The sequence below is a fragment of the Myotis myotis genome, unplaced genomic scaffold, assembly GCF_014108235.1.
Source record: "Myotis myotis isolate mMyoMyo1 unplaced genomic scaffold, mMyoMyo1.p scaffold_m19_p_6, whole genome shotgun sequence".
Lineage (NCBI taxonomy): Eukaryota > Metazoa > Chordata > Mammalia > Chiroptera > Vespertilionidae > Myotis > Myotis myotis.
Window position 1 is genome coordinate 83865823 of NW_023416368.1, and position 11216 is coordinate 83877038.

Genomic DNA, 11216 nt, shown 5'->3' on the forward strand with positions numbered 1-11216 from the left:
GGACCTGCTGTTGTTAATAGAAGATGAAAAGGGAATGTAGTTTTTAAGGTTTGGGGCCTTCCTGTTCTCAGGAGAATGTTCCCCTGTACTTCTCACTTCCAAGTTGCAGGAATTTTATAAATTTAAACAATTTTTTTCAATTGAAAACCAGCAATATGTCTCTTGTATGTCTGCACATTCATTGAATTGACCATCCCATGGAGGGATAATTATGTTTTCTATACCAAGATTATGATCTCGTTTCTATTTTCTCATTTAATATTTATGCCCCTAAAGAGGAACTTCCTTTTTTTCTATATCTGGCTTTGGGGTTTGGGATTTTATGTGTTGAGATGTGGTTTCTCTCTTGTTATTTATAAAGGCAATCAAAGTCCTACTTTTTCTGTGGAATTTAAGCATATTTTTATATTAGACAACCATCTATTTTGATATACCAAACTGACAATTTTCTTAAATCCTATGGGGAGTTTCTTAGATGTCTGTCTTCTGAATGTAGGGCTATAGTCATCTCGTCTTTTCTTTTTCTATTTTTTAAATTAAATTTACTGGGGTGACATTGTTTAACAAAAATTATATAGGTTTCAGGGTACAATTATTTTTTTTAATATCTTTTTATTGATTCAGTGAGGAAGGTAGAGGGAGAGAGAGAAACATCAATGATGAGAATTATTGGTCAGCTGCCTCCTGCACACCCCCTTTTGGGGATCAAGCTCACACCCCAGGCATGTGACTTTAACCAGAATCCAACCTGGGGCCTTCAGTCTGCAGGCTGACGCTCTATCCACTGAGCCAAACTGGCTAGGGCTCAGTGTACTATTCTATAATACATTATATGTATATTGTATTGTGTGTTCAGAACCCCAAGTCAAGTCTCCTTCTATCACTTTTTATCCTGAAAACCTTTACCTGCATCTACTGCTCCCCACACCCTTTTCCTTCTGGTAATCACCATTCTGTTGTCTGTCTCTATGAGGGGGTTTTAATGTTTAATCCATCTTTTTCACCCAGCCCCCAAAACCCTTGCCCTCTGACAGTTGTCAGTCTGTCATCTGAATCTGAGTCTATTTCCATTTTGTTAATTTATTTTGTTCATTAGATTCCACATATAAGTGAAATAACATGGTAGTTTTCTTTCTCTGACTGGCCTATTTCACATAGCATAATATTCTCCAGGCTAAAAAATATATAATAAAACAAAATAAAAGAAAAAAAATTTAAAAAATACTCTCCAGGTTCACCCATTCTGTCATAAGAGATAAAACTTCCTTTTTTTCCCCTTAAATCCTCACCAATGGTATGTTTTTATTAATTTTAGAAAGAGAGAACAGGAAAGAGTAAGAGGGACATTGATGTGAGACATGTCAATTGGATTGCCTCCTGCATGCACCCTGATCAGGGATTGAACCCACACCCTAGGGTATGTACCCTGGCTGGGAATTGAACTTGCAACCTTTTGGTTATGGGACAATGCTCCAACCAACTCAATCACACAGCTATGGCAAATTTTCTTTTGTTTTTATGGCCTTTATTATGCTGAGGTGTGTTCCCTCTACTCCCACTTTACTGAGTTTTTATCATAAAAGGGTGCAGCATTATATCAAATGCTTTTTCTACACCTATTGACATGATCATGTGGTTTTTATCCTTCATTTTGTTTATGTGATGTCCCAGGTTTATTGACTTGTGACTGTTGTACCAACCTTGCATCCCTGGAATAAATTCCACTAAATTGGAGTGCATAATCTTTTTAATGTGTCTCTGAATTCCATTTGCTAATATTTTGTTGAGGAATTTAACATCTATGTTCATCAGGGATATTGGCTATAATTTTCATTCGTTGTGCAGTCTTTATCTGGATTTGGAATCAGGATAATGCTGGCCTCTTTAAAAGAGCTAGGGAGTCTTCTCTTTTCTTGATTATTTTGGAATCGTTTGAGAAGAATAGGTTTTAGTTCTTCTTTAAATAGTTAGTAAAATTCACCTGTGACATAATTCAGTCCAGGACTTTTGTTTGTTTAGAGTTTTTGGTTACTGCTTCAATTTCATTAGTTGCAATCTATCTATTCAAATTTTTTCCTGATTCAGTTTTGGAAAATTGTACATTTCTAGGAATGTGTTCATGACATCAATATTGTTTTATTTGTTGGGATATAGTTGTTCCTACTACTTTCTTAGTATCCCTTGTATTTATGTGGAGTAAGTTGTTATGGCTCCTCTTTAACTTCTGATTTTATTTATTTGAGTCCTCTCTTTACTTCTTGATAAATCTGATTAAAAGTTTTTCAATCTCGTTTATCTTTTCAAAAAGAAAACAGCTCTTGGTGTCATTGATCTTTTGTATTTTCTTAGACTCTATTTTATGTATTTCTGCTCTAATCTATAGTATTTCATTTCTTTTACTCACTTTGTGCGCTGTTTTTTGTTCTTTTTCTAGTTCCTGTAAGCATAAGGTTAGATCATTGATGATGAGCCTTTTGAGCTCGGCGTGTCAAAATTTTGAAAAACCCTCACTTAACTCTGGTGCCGTGTCACATATAGAAATATTCATAATTTTTTTTTTATATTTGCAACCATAGTAAAAAAAAGGTTTCTATTTTTGATATTTATTTTATACTAGAGGCCTGTTGCACAAAAAGATTCGTGTAATAGGCTTTCCCTTCCCTTGGCTGCCAGCACTGGTTTTCCTCCGGCATCTGGGACGCAGGCCTTTGCTCCAGTCGGAGTTGCCTTCAAGCCTTCGCTGCTCCAGCCGGAGCTGCCTTCAAGCCTTCACTGCCCTGGCTGGCCCCCCCAGGCCAGGTCGCACATGAGGCACCTGGCCGGGCCTGTGGATCCCTGCTGCCCCGCCCAGCCACCCCGGGCCGGGTCACACATGGGATGCCTGGATGGTGGCCAGGCAGGCCAGCCAATTGCTGCTGCACCACCCGGCCACCCCAGGTCGGGTTGCACATGGGATGCCCACAGCCCCGGGTCGCAGATAGCAGGTCTGGATGGTGGCGGGGCAGGCGGGATGGCGCTGTCCCTCCCTGCCTGCGGTATGCAAATTAGCCACCATATTTGTTAGTGGTTAATTTGCATATCATGTTGATTAGCCAATGGGAGGCTTAGCGAAGGTATGGTCAATTACCATGTTTGTCTATTATCAGATAGGATATTTAAATGCCATTTAACAAAGAAAAATCAACCAAAAAATATGTATAAAATGAACAAAAACAGAAAAAATGTACTTTGGTGCTGAAGTTTGTCTGCTAATTCTTCGATTGCAGGATCATACTTGGTGCACTTCAAGGCCAAGCAAGCGCCACTAACTTCATCTGTTAGCCAGTTTCTTTTTTTCGTTTTAATATTATTTAATGCTGAGAACAAAGTCTCACATAAATATGTTGATGAAAAAATTGTTAGCAAAGCCATCGCTAAGATTTTTTATGTTGCTAAAAGTGTCAGGTAATCTGTTCCAAGCACTCAAAATTTCTTGTTCATAGTTGCACTCTTCTTCATTATTCAAACGATTTCATTCCAGATTTTCAAGTTTCGACCTTAAGTCGCCAAACACATGAGTCCAAATGCTATCTTGAAAATCTGCAAGTTGCATCTCTAAATCATCAATTTGCATCCATTGGAAATCCTTTAATTCCAAAGTACTGTAAACAACTACATCTGGATACTTAATTATTTCAATGGTCTGTTCTAGGCTTCTAAATTGGTAAAATCTTTCACTGAACTGTTCAAATAATGAGTTTACTATATTCTGGTACATAAGTATGGACTCCATTACACTTGTTGTAGTGGCCTTTTTGAAATACTTTTTTATCTGAGGAAAATACTTTTAAGTTTTAGTTTCAATATCTCACTTGAAAATTTTAAGTTTACTTTCAAAAGATTTGATGTACCTAAACATAACGTCAATACTTTTGCCAAAACCTTGTAATTTTAAGTTCAGTTCATTCATATGAACAGAGAGATCTGTAAAAAACATCAAATTGCTGACCCACTTATGATCATTATTGGGAGGAAACATGCCAGATCCTTATTCTCAATAAATATCATAATTTCTTCAAAGCGCTCCACAAATCGCTCAACCTTTACTTTACCTTGACTCAGCCATCTCACATTATTGGACATCAGTAGTCCACAGTAGGTTGAATCAACTTCCTGTAAAAGTGCAGAAAATTCTCGCTTGTGAAGGAGTCGAGAAGCTATAAAATTCACAATATCTGTTACAATTGACATCAAATCATTCAATTCTGAGAATCCCGATTTGGCACACAACACCTCCTGATGGATAATACAATGAAAAGGTACAAGTGGATGTCTAATAGCTTCCATATACAATTTCAGGAATCCCACATTTTTTCCCACCATATTTGGTGCCCCATCTGTCATGACTGACACAATTTTAGAGATATCAATGTTTAGGTCACTGAATGTTTTTATAACAACCTTACATATTTTGTTTCCTGATGTACTTATTGGCATTGATTCTAACTTTATCAACTCTTCTCTCATTGTGAGACCATCAGAATATCTAACAATAATGGCCAACCGAGCATTTGATGTGATATCAGTAGTTTCATCAAGAGAAATCAAAAAATATTTACAACTATTTAAGTCTTTTTTTAATTGATGTTGTACGTTTTTTTAAAGATCTATTATTCTGTGTTTGATAGTATTTCTACTGAGTGGTAACTTAGAAATTCTTTTAATAATATCATCTTTATTTTTCATATCATGAAATAGAGCTGGTGCACATCTTAAAAATGTTTCCTTAATAAATTCTCCATCACTGAGGGCTTTTCCATGCTGAGCTATGGAGGGAGCAATACAGTAACTAGCTGATGTTAAATTTGTAGAGCATCTTACAAATTTAATGATGGAATTTGATTGACTTTTATAGAGGTGTAGCTGCCTAGAAATGTATTCCTTCCTTTCATCGATACTTTTTTCAAGAGCTGACAATGATTAGTTTCAAAATGTCTCTTTACATTCCACATTCTGCTTACTCCCATTTCATTACACAGTATGCACAATGATCTGTTGTTTCTGTCAACAATCCCGTACATCTCGGTCCATATGTCTTGAAAGGGTTGGCTACTGCTACTTCCACTTCCTTTATCATTCAATCTTGCTTTTTTAATTTTTTGATTCTCCATCACAAGGCTGCAAAAATAAATAAATATAAATCACAGCATTTTTTATAAAAGGTTGATAGGTTTCTTACCTATTAACTTTTTGCAGTGTGTTGCACTGACTCCTGGTGCAAAACAATTCAAAGATAGTATGTATAGCCAACAAATATATGGTGCTGTAATCAATTATCTGACACGCAGAATGCCTCGTTGAGCACTGTTGCACTGTATGTCTTTTTCTTCTAACCCTCCCACTCCTGACTCCTAACGAACAAGGTGATCAAGTGTGTCCATTTGACGAATGCACCTGAACGCACGGGAAGCTTACCCGAGGCACAGGTTGACAATAACGAGGCCGTTTCCAGAATTGGGCATTTTGTCACTCGAGTAAAAATAAAATGTCATGAGTAAAGATTAATCTCTTTATAGTGCAATTCTTAACCTTTTTATATTAATGTCAATATTGGAACAATGTATCTTGGATGTTTTCACTATGTATCTTTGCTAGGCAACACCGATGTACATGTTTACATCCGGTTTTAGAATTGCATTATTGATCATGAGTAACGTGAATAATAATATTACTTGAGTGATGCCCAACTCTGGCCGTTGCGAGAGACAAATATTTGAATTATGCAATTTTTTGTCTCTGTCGATGCGTGTCACCCAAAATGAGTTCGCGTGTCACCTCTGACACGCATGTCATAGGTTCACCATCACTGGGTTAGATTGTTTATTTCAGATTCTTTTTGTTTCTTGAGATAGGTCTGTAATGCTATGAATTATGTCTTGAGACTGCTTTTGCTATTTGTTTCCAGGTATCTTTTTATTTCCTCCCTGATCTCCCCATTAAACCATTCATTGTTTAGTAACATACTATTTAGCATCCATGTCTTTCTTTGTTTTTCTTTTTTTCCCCTTGTGATTAATTTCTAGTTTTATACCATTATGGTCAGAAAAGATGCTTGATATGATACCAAACTTCTTAAATTTATTGAGACATCTTTTGTTTGTTGGGAGTTTTTTTGTTATTGCTTCAATTTCATTAGTTGTAATCTGTCTATTCAGATATTTTTTCCTGATTCCATTTGGAAGATTGTACGTTTCTAGGAATGCACCAAATTTTATCTTACCATTTGTAACAGCATGGATAGAACTGGAGAGCATTATGCTAAGTGAAATAAGCCAGTCAGAGAAAGATGACTATCACATGATCTCACTCATTTATGGAATATAATGAACAACATAAACTGATGAACAAAACCAGAGCCAGAGACAGAGAAGCATTGATCAGACCATCAAACCTCAAAGGGAAGGTAGGGGAGGGTGGGGGTATAGGGGATAGATCAACCAAAGCACTTCTATGCATGCATATAAGCCTAACCAGTGGACACAGACCACAGGGGGGTGACAGCTTGAGTGAGGGGGTTTGGGGGGTAATGGGGGGATAAGTACACATATGTAATACCTTAATCAATAAAGACATTTAAAAAAATTTAAACGTTTATATACAGTAAAGGCCTTTTTAACAAAATAAATCTTTATTGTTGCAAGTATTGCATATGTCCCTTTTTTCCCTCACTGCACACTCCCGCGCCCCCCAAGGCTTCACCACCCTATTGTCTGTGTCTATGGGTTATGTATATATGCATATGAGTTCATTGGTTGATCTCTTCCCCCCTCCCCCTTCTGCGCCACCCCCATTCACTCTCCCCTGCCTTCCCTCTGAGGCTTGACAATCCAACTGCATTCAGTCATGTATACATCCAGATAGTCTCCTAAGGCTAGCTTCTAGCTCAGGGTAGGCAAGTGAGATGAACAATCCAAGGACAGGGGAGAGGGTTAAGGGTCACTGATTCCACAGTCCAGCTCTTGGGTCCACTGGCAGTTGCATCTTCTTAATGAATTCCTCCAACAGACCCGGTCACCAGTATTTATAGAACGTCCAGGGCATTCCAATAAAATCCACAATTGAAAACCAGTGAACTTCATTCCTCAGAAATTACCTGAATAAATATATTTGACAGATGCAAATTTTGTATGGAAAATACTCTAAAACTATGGGGAAAGAAATAAAGTTTAAGTATATACTAAGAAAATTATGCATTTCACCTGGATATCAGAATCAATAAGGAGAACCTCTCATTCATTTACTATGATGTACAAAACCTCCTTATTCATTTACTATGAGTACAAAGGATCCCAGGATACTTTGCCAATTCAATTAAAGACAAATCAAAAGATGTAAAGTTCATATGTGAGGCATGGAGAGGAATGAACACTATGAGACAAAAAAAAGAATGTGACCAAGGAAAGAGTATTCACTGGTCTACATGTTTGGTTTTGTTGGTTTTACCAACCATACTCCAAAAAGGATTGCAGAGATATTCACATTAGATTGTTCTGCTGTAGAGCCGCCATAGGGCACTCTTAATGTCCCTGTTCCTCATACTGTAAATGAAAGGGTTCAGCATGGGGATAACTACAGAGTACATGACTGAGGCCACCACGTCCTTCCTGGGGGAAGGCAACAGTGCTGAACCAAAGTAATCTCCAATACCTGTTCCATAAAATAAGCAAACAACAGACAGGTGAGAACCACAGGTGGAGAAGGCTTTATACTTCCCACCTATCGATGGAACTCTCAGAATGGAGGAAACTATTTTATAGTAAGAGCAAAAGATCCCTGCGAGTGGAACACCACCAAAGATGGCGCCAACAAAATACATGACTATGTCATTGGTGATGGTGTCAGAGCAGGCAAGATGAAGGAGTTGAGAAGGATCACAGAAGAAATTAGAAATGTTTACATCCTTGAAGCAGGTAAACTGTAATACAATCAAATTGTGCAGCTGGGAGTCCAAAAGGCTGCTGAAAAATGACACCAAAACTAAGAAGCAGCAGAGGCATGGGTTCATGATGGCTGAGTAGTGCAGAGGGTGACAGATGGCCACAAACCGGTCATAGGCCATGACAGTCAAAAGCATGTCATCCATACATGCAAAAAGGATAAGGAAAGACATCTGTGTCAGGCAGCCCCCATAGGAGATGACTCTGCTGTGAGTCTGGATGCCCACAATCATCTTTGGAACAGTGGTAGAAATGAAACCGATGTCAGCCAAGGACAGGTTGCAGAGGAAGAAGTACATGGGGGTGTGGAGGTGGGAGTCAGAGCTGACAGTCAGGATGATGAGCATGTTCCCCAACACAGCAACCAGGTACATGGACAGGAAGAGCCCCAAGAGCAGAGGCTGCAGGTCCAGGTCATCTGAGAGACCCAGGAGGAAGAATTCTGAGACACGTGTTAGATTCTTTAGTTCCATGGGGCTGAGACACCTCCTGAAAAAGAAAGATGCTCAGAGTAATGAAACAACTACACAGGCAACCAGTGCTGAGTCTATATTTTGGATTCAGTGAAATCAAAGTGAAGCATTTATACTTAAGGAGACGTGGCAAACTCAGTACCTCAGAGGAATTTTTCCTCATTGATTTCTTGGGTATTAACCTGTTTCTATACATACCTACTTTAGAGACACTAAAGTTAATAGAGTTAATAAAGTCATGAACACAGTAAATATTAGTTTCCTCCTGAAGGAAATATATGGAATAAGAAATATCTTTCTCCCTTAAAAGAAATCACTCCAGCCCTGGGAGGTAGCTCAGTTGGTTAGAGAGTCGTCCTGATACACCAAGGTTGTAGGTTCAATCCCTAGGCAGGACACATACAAGAGTCAACCAACAAATGCATAAATAAGTAGAACAACAAATTGATGTTTCGTTCTCTCCCTTCTTCTCTCTCTAAAATCATTAATAAAATTTTATTTAAATCACTCCAGTTTAAAGACACTAGGAAGCAAATATACTTTAATCTACCCAAATACTATGCCAAAAAAAGATCTTTAATTTGGAATATATATACATGCTTATATCATTACTAGTATTCTAAATTAAAGTCAAATGTACTTAATCAGTTAGAATTTTTATATGACAGTTATCATCCTGGATTTTTATTATCATTTGGTTTTCCCCAATATCCATCCTCAATGGAATAAGTGCTCACTCAAATATTATTTTTTCTTGTTAATATATTTTTTATTGACTGCAGAGAGGAAGGGAGAGAGAGAGATAGAAACATCAATGATGAGAGAGAATCATTGATTGGCTGTCTCCTGCACGCCCCCTAGTGGAGGGTGGGAGGATTGAGCACGCAACCCAGGCATGTGCCCTTAGTCAGAATCTAACCTGCAACCCTTTAGTCCACAGGCTCACGCTCTATCCACTGAGCAAAACTGGCTAGAGCTGTGTTTTCTTTTAAAAGTCTTTTCATAGTGGTTGTACCAGTCTACATTCCCACCAGCAGTGAATGAGGGTTCCCTTTTTTCCACAACCTCTCCAACACTTGTTATTGCTTGTCCTGCTGACAGACAATTGGCACTCCAGCAAGTGTAAGGTGGTATCTCATTGTAGTTTTAATTTGTATTTCCCTAACTGCTGGTGGGGTTGGACATCTTATCATATATCTATTGGCTGTTTGTATGCCTTCTTGGGAGAGGCGGGTTTTCAGGCATTCTGCCCACTTTTTGATTGGGGTGTTTGTTTGGTATTGAGCTTTATGAATTTTTTATACATTTTGGAAATTAAGCCTTTGTTGGAGCTACTTTTTGCAAATATCATCTCCCATCTGGCTGGCTATTTGTTTTGTTGTCAGTTTCTTTTGCTGTGCAGAAGCTTTTTAGTTTGATATAGTCCCACTCATTTTTTTATTTTTTATTTTTTATTTATTTATTTATTTATTTATTGCCTTTAGTGCCCTTGCTTTTGGGGTCAAGTTTGTAAAATGTCCTCAATGGCCCAGGTGCATAGGTTTTGTACCTATATTATCTTCTATGTGATTATTGTTTGAGGTCTTATATTTAGGTCTTTGATCCATTTTAAATTCATTTTTGTACATGGGGACAAACTCTAATCCAGTTTCATTCATTTTCATGTGGCTTTTCAGTTTTCCCAGCAACGTTTATTAAAGAAACTATCTTTATTCCATTGTGTGTATCTGGCTCCTTTGTCAAAAATTATCTGTCTATATATAGACTGATATATCCACTATGGAATCCAGTATTGCCAGTCCTCAAAAAATTAAGAATAGAGCTACCATATGACCAGCAATCCCTCTCCTGAGTATATAAATAAAAACTCAAAATCATGTATTTGCAAAGATATATGCACCCCTATGTTCCTTGCAGCATTATTCACAGTGGCCAAAACATGGAAACAACCAGTGTCCATGATAGAGGACTGGATAAAGAAGATGTGCTACCTATACACAATACAACACTACTCAGCCATAAGAGAGAATGAAAGAATTCCATTTGCAACAACATGGAAGGACCTTGAGAACATCATGCTAAGTAAAATAAGTCAGAAAAAGCTAAGATCTATATGATTTCACTCATGTGTAAGATATAAAAATGAAACTTGTGAACACAAACAGCAGTATGGTGATTGCCAGAGAGAAGCGGGTAGGGGAAGAAGGGAGTTCTAATATGTGGTGACAGGAGAAGGTTTTACTTTGGGTGGCAGAGACACAATGCAATATACAGATCTTATAACATAGAAACCCACACCTGAAACCTATGTGTTCATGTTGACCAATGTCACCCCAATTAAATAAATAAATATTTTTAAAAAGATGCAAAAAAGTATTTTCAAATATTAATTCTACCCCTAGGCTTTTCAGGCAGGTTATTTATATCACACTATACAATCTCAGGGAGTCTTTGTGTTTGAAACTGCTCTTTGCTTTGCTTATCTTCATAATGTAGTGGCTAGGTTAAAGTGTTTAAACATGCTTCTAATTTTAAAATTTTTGAAGCATTCTTTTCTCATCAAATCAACCATCTTATTTACAGTTGGGGTTTCACACCCAAGGGGAGTCCCAAAGCTATGTCTAAAATTCAGTCTTTTTAAGTCTAGTTGAAAATTGTTTATGTCAATCCTTCCTACTAACAGGAATTACAGTTCTCTTTAAACCAGCTCCCTGAACACAACTTGAAACCCCCTTTCTGCTGGCAGGTAGCAATATGATTTAATTTG

At 37.6% G+C, this 11216-nt stretch overlaps 1 protein-coding gene across 1 annotated transcript; it reads right to left on the minus strand.

Annotated features, from left to right (window-relative positions):
* Positions 1–7519: 7519 nt before the first annotated feature.
* On the minus strand, positions 7520–8626 carry LOC118659005 (olfactory receptor 7E24-like). Its single transcript, XM_036314943.1, has one exon. It carries the CDS (start codon positions 8447–8449, stop codon positions 7520–7522), a length of 930 nt encoding a protein of 309 aa, XP_036170836.1. The 5' UTR covers positions 8450–8626.
* Between the last annotated feature and the right edge of the window lie 2590 nt (positions 8627–11216).

What these genes read in the sequence shown, in the direction of transcription:
- LOC118659005 (XM_036314943.1), bottom strand. Translation starts at nt 8,449, where the DNA reads ATGGAACTAAAGAATCTAACACGTGTCTCAGAATTCTTCCTCCTGGGT.